The 7,601-nt window shown below is 50.7% G+C and overlaps 1 protein-coding gene across 1 annotated transcript; it reads left to right on the top strand.

The window, feature by feature from the left end:
* Positions 1-1,283: 1,283 nt before the first annotated feature.
* On the top strand, positions 1,284-6,785 carry LOC114681426 (carcinoembryonic antigen-related cell adhesion molecule 3-like). The gene is made up of 3 exons (XM_028854919.2): positions 1,284-1,349; positions 4,091-4,450; positions 5,524-6,785. The coding sequence occupies exons 1-3, from the start codon at positions 1,304-1,306 to the stop codon at positions 5,805-5,807; spliced, it is 690 nt and encodes a 229-aa protein (XP_028710752.1). The 5' UTR covers positions 1,284-1,303; the 3' UTR covers positions 5,808-6,785.
* Positions 6,786-7,601: the final 816 nt, after the last annotated feature.

Below are 7,601 nucleotides of genomic sequence, written 5' to 3'. Positions count from 1 at the left end.
GTTATCACAAAGCAGGAAGTGGTGGCTGGACCCCAGCTTGGACCTCCACCAGGATTTCCCAGTGTGACCCTGGAGGTCTGCACAGCCAGAAGTCACATCAGCCAGAGCCCTAGGGACCAGGAGGACCTGAGGTGTGGACGTCAATCAGAGAGATGCACAGGCAGTAAACAAACAACAAACAAACATTGATTTTGAGGAGACTGTGGGGTGCCGGCTCATGTTTCCTCTCCTGTGTCCTGCAGTGAGAGCAGTGGGCTTTGGAGGAGGAGAGCTGCTCTTCAGGCCCAGCTGGCCAGGGTTCCCTTCCCAGTGATCCTGGCCTTGTGCAAAAGCTGCAGAGAAAGATAGGCATGCAGGACGTCAGCGTGAGGGCCGCTGCTGAAGGTCAGGACCTGGAGACCCTGTACCGTCAGAATGGTGGGTTTGCAGTGGGGGCTGGGTGCCGGGTAAGGAAAGGTGAAGTCCAGTCATGACTTCTTTTATTATCTGTGGGCCTTCATTAGTCATTTATACGGTAAGAAGTTTGAACTTTTTTTTTTTTTTTTAAAGAAATCTAGGGGCTGGAGAGATGGCTCAGAGGTTAAGAGCACTGGCTGCTCTTCCAGAGGTCCTGAGTTCAATTCCCAGCAACCACATGGTGGCTCACAACCATCTGTAATGAGATCTGGCGCCCTCTTCTGGCCTGCAGGCAGAACTCTGTATACATAATAAATAAAATAAATTAAAAAAAGAAAAAAAAAATGAAAAGAAATCTTGCCTTAAATCCCAGCACTACAAAGGCAGAGCCAGGCAGATCTCTGTGAGTTCGAGGTCAGCCTGTGCTACCAAGTAAGTGAGTTCCTGGAAAGGCACAAATTGCACAAAGAAACCCTGTCTCTAAAAACCAAAAAAAAAAAAAAAAGAAAGAAAAAAGAAAAAAGAAAAAGAAAGAAATGAAAGAAATCTAATGGGCATAACGCTGCACACCTTTAATCCCAGCACTCTGCCGCAGAGAGAGGTGGATCTCCATGAGTTTGAGGCCAGCCTGGTCTCAGTGAGTTCCAGAACAGCCAGGACTACTTGATGAGACCCTGTCTCAAAACAAAAGAAAACCAAAAACTTAAGTCTTAAAGAATAGATCTTTGAGAAAGATGGGAGAGGAGAGGAGGAGACAGGAAAGCACAGGCCACAGCATGGCCTTGGGCAGAGACCCTGCTCACAGCCCATGTGACTCTGGAGATGCCCCTGGGCTAAGGACAGTGGAAATAAGAGGGCTGGACACCAGCAGGGTTGACATGGGACGGCACCCTGGGGAGCAGAGACCATGGAGTCCTCTTCTCTACTTCTCTGCAAAGGGCTCCTGCTCACAGGTGAGACCAGCCCCGGAGAGCTGTGGGGGGGCGGGGGGCGCTCTCAGGAGGGGACCTGGGAGGAGACTCTCTTCTGCTTCAGCCTGAGGGGAGAGGACACAAGGAGAGACAGAGGCTGCTCAGCTGGAAGCTTCCAGGGACCAGGGAGTGTTAGGAGTGGAGGAAAGGCCAGATCATTTTTTATTGGAAGTCCTGACAGGGGTGACCATGGAAATGGGGTGTGCTTCCCACCAGAGATTTACCAGCAAGGGGTACACAAGAGGACTTCAAATGTCCTGGGTCAGGTCCAGGCTCTTGGGCTCCGGAATGGGGGTCAGGGCCTTGATGCTGTGCTGTGGTGGGGGGGGGGGGAGTTGGAGTTTCCAGGGTCACTTTGTGGAAGGGAGTGCAGGGGGCAGAGCTGTGCTGAGGGAGACCTCGGTGGGTCGGGGCTTTTAAAACAGACTGGGCAATGAGGTGGGGGGATGATGGAGAAAGGCCCGGGACCCTACAGAGGGCATGGAAGGAAGCCTCCTCTGTGTGAGGAGAAGGAGCTGGCATTACTGGCAGAGGGGAAATGTTGGGACCGTGGAGGAGACAGCCCTGGAGAGATTCTCTTCATGGGAAAAGCGCTGAGATGCCTGAGATGCGATACAGGAACAGACCAAGATCTGTTTTTGAGGCCACGGGTTTTATGCAATGCTAGAGAGGATGGATGTGGTATGGTGTGGCAGAGAAGCTCCGCACTACTGGAAAAGACAAGGGAGTGTGCTCTGGGGAGGTCGGGAAAGGGAGAGGGGATCGTCACTGTGGAGAAGTTCAGAATCCAGGGCGGGAGGTGTGGAGGAAGGGTACCTTAGGTGCCCTCACTGGGTGAGCAGGGATGTGCCTGTGAGGTTTGAGGTCACACATTTCTAGGTGTCTGTCACTCTCAGGAATTGAGACATCTAGGAAGCAGACGACCTTACAAACTGAAACAGGCTGTTTCTCTCTTCATACAGCTTCAGGGGACCCTAGAATCTCCTGGAAGGGCAGCTGTGGGAGACAGGGAGTTAGTTATTTACTGCCCCCTTGGGAATTAAAATTTTCCAGAAGCCCAGAAGCCCAGGGTCATGTGACAGACTCCATCCCAGGTCCATGCCCGCTGGGCTAGCATGTGCAAAATGCCAGGGGAATGTGTTCTGATTAGCCACTAACTCAGAACTGACATCACACACACACACACACACACACACACACACGGGTGGGGAGGAGGATAAAGACACCCATTATGGGAAAGATGGTTCTTAGACCCCAACTCATCTGGCTTCTACAAGCCTGACAGTGATGAAGAAGATCCTTTCCCTCTTCATTCCTTGTTCCTTGGTGGGTTCTAAGCTGTCGAGTCTCGGGCTCTTATGGGCATTCTGAGTCAGGAGGGTGTTGTCCACGTGCTGAGCAGTCTCTTGGACTCTATTATAGATGAACCGGTTCAGGTCTGCGTTAAGGAGGGACTCAGGGATATGAGCATCGGGTGGTTATTGGAGGAGTCACATCCAGTGTCCACCAGGAACTGCATGATGTTGTGATGCCTGTCAGAGCCCCTGTTTGACGGCTTTCGCCTGAGTTTGGATGCAGCAACCATGGCCTCCTTGCTCCTTCTCTGCCCAGACCCAAGTGGTTCACATGCAGCATAGTGCTTCCTCTAGAACAGTGGTTCTCAACCTGTGGGTCGCAACTCCTGTGTGGGTCGAATGACCTTTTCCCAGGGGTCAAAAAGCAGTATCCTGCATGTCAGATATTTATATTACAATTCATAACAGCAGCAAAATCATAGTTATGAGGTAGCAACAGAAATAATTTTATGGCTGGGCGTCACCACAATATGAGGAACGGTATTAAAGGATCGCAGCATGAAGAAGGTTGAAAACCGATGCTCTAGAAAAAGGCAAACTCCTCCCCTTTCTCTGTCACCGTGAAATCTTAGGCTCTCCTGTCTTGTAGGAGGCCTTCTGGGAAGGAATTGATCTGAGTTTGAATTTTAACTAGGCTGTGTGAAATTTCAGCACAATGATGTAGAGACACACACAGAGAGAACACACAGACAACCATGGACACAGGCACTTACACACAGACACACATGTCCCGAATAAATTTACGAAAAAAAATTTAAGTCGAACTGGGATATTAAACACTGTCATTAGCTTTAAAACTGAAAATTCTGTAGTAAGCCCCTGGATACCCCCTAGCCCTGCACATTCATTCATTCATTCATTCATTCTTCCACAGAAGTCTGAGTCTTTCCCAGGCACATGGCCTTCCCAAAGGCCCTTCCTTCCCTAGCCCCTGTACTCACAAAGCCCTACTTCTCATGGCCTGGAAGGAAGATACCAGCGAGATCTTCTAGAACGTGCAGCCAGGGATTGACTGCAAACATACGGAACAAACTAACAACGTTCAGGTCATGATGGCCCAGGGTCTCTAGAGGAGGAGGTCAGGAAGGCATCCTCAACCCCAAATACACTCTTGGGTGTGAGGAGAGGCCTGAGGGCAGTGAGCGGGGAGCCATGAAGACACTTGAGGAGAGAGTTCCATGCAGAGGACCCAGCAACTTCAGGGAACTGGAGAATGTGGGTGATGAATTCTCCTGCACCACGTAGGAGAGGTACACACCCTCGCCACACAGCTAGGCTGAGAGATGAACACTTCCGCTGAGGACTTAACTTCTTCTTATCTCCAAACACTAAGGTCCCCACGCTGATGGATTCTCTCTTTCTCTCCAGCCTCCCTCTTGACCTGCTGGAATGCACCCACTACTGCCGAGCTCACTATTGAATTAGTGCCTCCCATGGTGGCTGAGGGTGGCAACTCCGTTCTCTTTGTGCACAAAATGCCGTTGAACATCCAGGCGTTTTACTGGTACAAACAGAAAGACCCGACGAAGAGCTATGAAGTCGCCCGGTACTTAACACCCGACAACACAACTTCGAAGATGCCTCAACAGAGCGGCAGGAAAACGGTGTTCTACAGTGGATCCCTGCTGATCAGAAACGTCACCCAGGCTGACAGCGGATTCTATACCTTACTAACATTTAACACGGAAATGGAAAGTGAACTAACACACGTGTATCTGGAAGTCCACAGTAAGTGATCCTGTGACCTCTGGGTGTGGGGTGTGACCCCTGGGTGCGGGGTGGGGCTCACTCCATTTTACACATACAGGACCGTCAGGCATAGAGGATGCCCGTCTCCTCGCTGGAGTTTGAGCATTTAGTGCAGGACACACACTGGAGAGAAAAAAGTACAATAGGTCAGAGTCCTGTACCCGACTCTGCCTCCAGAGAGGAGGGTGTGTGTGTGCTCTGTAACTCAGTCTGAAGTGTCACCCTTAGCCCAAACTCTTGAGGCTTCACCAGGAACATGGCCCTGAGAAAGACAGTTGGGAGTCAGGCAGGGCCTGACTACGGAAACCGTGGGGCCCTCATAATGAGGTGACCACAGCAAAGTCCTGACTCCAGATCTCTGTATTGTTTGTCTCTTGTTGGGAGGAACCAGTCCATGCCCTGAATGGAGGGGCCACAGTTCGGCTAGGTCACACCTGGGCATCTTTTTCTGAGGCTCAGCATAGACAGCCCCGCTGTTCTGAGGGGTTCATGAGGACACAGTTCTTCCTGCCAACAGCTTGTCCTCAGGGGTCCAATCAACTCTCTCCTGTAGGCAGAGTGACAAACTCAGACATTTTGGGGAAGTTCCCACTTAGGTCCACTTCTGAAGATCAGGTCCTAGTTCATATTTAAGGTCACTTTGCAGACATGGCAGTGATTATTTATCATGGGCATTATTATTATTATTTTGTTTTTTCAAGACATAGTTTTTTTCTGTGTAGCCCTGGCTGTCCCAGATCTCGCTCTGTAGACCAGGTCGGCCTCGAACTCACAGAGATCTGCCTGCCTCTGCCTCCCTGGTGCTGGGATTAAAGGCGTGCACTACCGCTGCCCAGCCATGTGTCCCATTATATGGAAACAGAGACACAGCACAGTAGTGGAATCAGGGCCGCACACACATGGGTGGCAGATCTGAAGACATGTCTGTCTATGGCCTCGGGCCCAACCGCTCTACCCTGGAGGCCCTACCAGGTGTCCATGGACCAGAGAGGGCTGGCTGGGATCTGAGGATGAACCACCATCATTCGGTCCCCTCCCCTGTTCCTTCACAGAGCCTGTGGCACAGCCCGTCCTCCAAGCAGACGACACCACAGTAACAGAAGGTGGTTCTCTGACCCTCACCTGCCTCTCAGAAGACCCTGGACTCTCCATCCGCTGGCTCTTCAATCACCAGAGCCTGTATTTCAATGGCAGGATGGCGCTGTCCCAGAAAAACAGCCAACTCAGCATAGATCCGGTCAGGAGGGAGGATGTCGGAGAGTATCAGTGTGAGGTCTCCAATGGGTACAGCTCGAAGACGAGTCTCCCAATCCAAATGTCTGTGACCAGTGAGTGACCTCTCCTCTCTCCAGGCGCCACAGTGGGGGTGTGGGGGGGATTTCTTTGTCGATGATATGGAAAATGGAGAACCGTTCCAGGGGAAAATCATCAGTGCAGACAGCAAGACAGCCAAGCATGAGGACACAGACCTGGAACCCCAGGTTAGACATGAGTCAGGAGGAATGTGAGCACAAGGTTAGGTTAACCAGCTAGAGTTACAAAGAGACACCCAATCTCAAAATAAAATAAAATCCAATATAGTCAGCAAAACTGCAAAGGGATTAATTAAGGGCTTAGGTTCTGAGTCAAGTATGGCTAATCCTCGAAAACCACGGGGAACTGATTTCAGGAGCCCCTCAGACTTCTGGATGTTCTGAATCCCCTGTTAAAAATGGTGCAGTGCTTACACAGAAGCAAACCTATCCTCCCATGAGCTCAAATCATTTCCGATGCCCAACACCAGTGCTGCCGAGACACCGTCACCCATGTGCAGCGAGGAAGAGCGACCGGAGAAGGGTCTGCCCCTGCTTCACTGAGCACACAGCCGCTTTCTGAATACTTTGGATTCTCAGTTTGTTCCACCCACAGATGGAAAACCCATGGTGTAAAGACCCAATTGGACTGTCTCTATCCTGAGATTGGCATTTACAGTGTGACCTTGGACACGATTTTTATTTTCTGTTAACGGTACTTGGGGTGTGTGTGAATTTAAATGGCTTCCCATTTTAGCCATTTTGAAGCGTACAGTTCATTGGCATAAAGCATCGTTATATTGTTGTGCAAACACCACCACTGTCCGTTTCCAAACCATTTCTAAACACATTCCATTTCATGCAGCCCCTGATAATGGGCACTCTACTTCTGTCTCTATGTATGTGGTGTCCACCTTTTTTTGTTAGCATCGTACAAAGTGTGATCCTGTTCTCTCAAGCCATTCGGTCGGTGGCATGCTGCTGGCTGGATATCCATTAAAGAGCATCCCTGGTACGGTCGACGCATCTTTTGTTGGTTATTTTACATTCTTGTGTACCGTCAACCACCCGATGACGGTCTGTCTTATTTGATTTTCAGCCGTAAATTCATCGGCAACTCCCTGGGACTCCTAGAGTTGGTGTAGACGTCAAAGAACGGGGGCAGTGTCCTCTCAGCCTTGGGGTTAGTTTTGCTAAGAGGAGGGGAAGCGAGGGCTTCAGTGGGGTAAAGGGCATGGGCAGCTGAACCAATTCGAGGGTCCTGTACCAGTTCAGTGTTGGCTTGAGTAAGGTTGCCCTGTCCACAGCACCCCCTGTGGCAGCTCAGGACACAGGGCGTGCCGAGCGATTGCTACAACCCCTCTGTTGCCTGAGACATTCCGGACATTGTTGCAGGCTCCAAGATGCCTCACCGGGGCTGGAGGGTGGGGGGTGGGGGTGAGCACCTACGGCCCCGCCATGTGAGACATGAGGAGTAATTCACCGTCCCTGCTGATGAGGAGGTTCCAATACGCCGGCCTGTACATTTGGGAACAAGAGCAACAGACTCTGCCAAGTCCTCTCTCTCCATGCTTCCTTACCCCGTAACAAAGCTAGCATGTACTTACTCCTGTGGGTCTCTATGTCCCATTGTTGCTGAAGTTTTCCTGGTCCTGCCCGGCTCCCGTGGCCCTGTGGCCACTTGGACCCAAGTAAACACACAGAGGCTTATAGTAATAAAACTGCTTGGCCATTAGCTCAGGCTAACTATCGACTAGCTCTTACACTTAAATTAACCTATAATTCTTATTTATGTTTAGCCACGTGGCCTGGTACCTTTTCTCAGTCCTGCCTTCACA

Source organism: Peromyscus leucopus, chromosome 1 (assembly GCF_004664715.2).
Source record: "Peromyscus leucopus breed LL Stock chromosome 1, UCI_PerLeu_2.1, whole genome shotgun sequence".
NCBI lineage: Eukaryota > Metazoa > Chordata > Mammalia > Rodentia > Cricetidae > Peromyscus > Peromyscus leucopus.
Note: the sequence above shows the minus strand (reverse complement) of the source record. Positions and strands in the feature narration are given on the sequence as shown.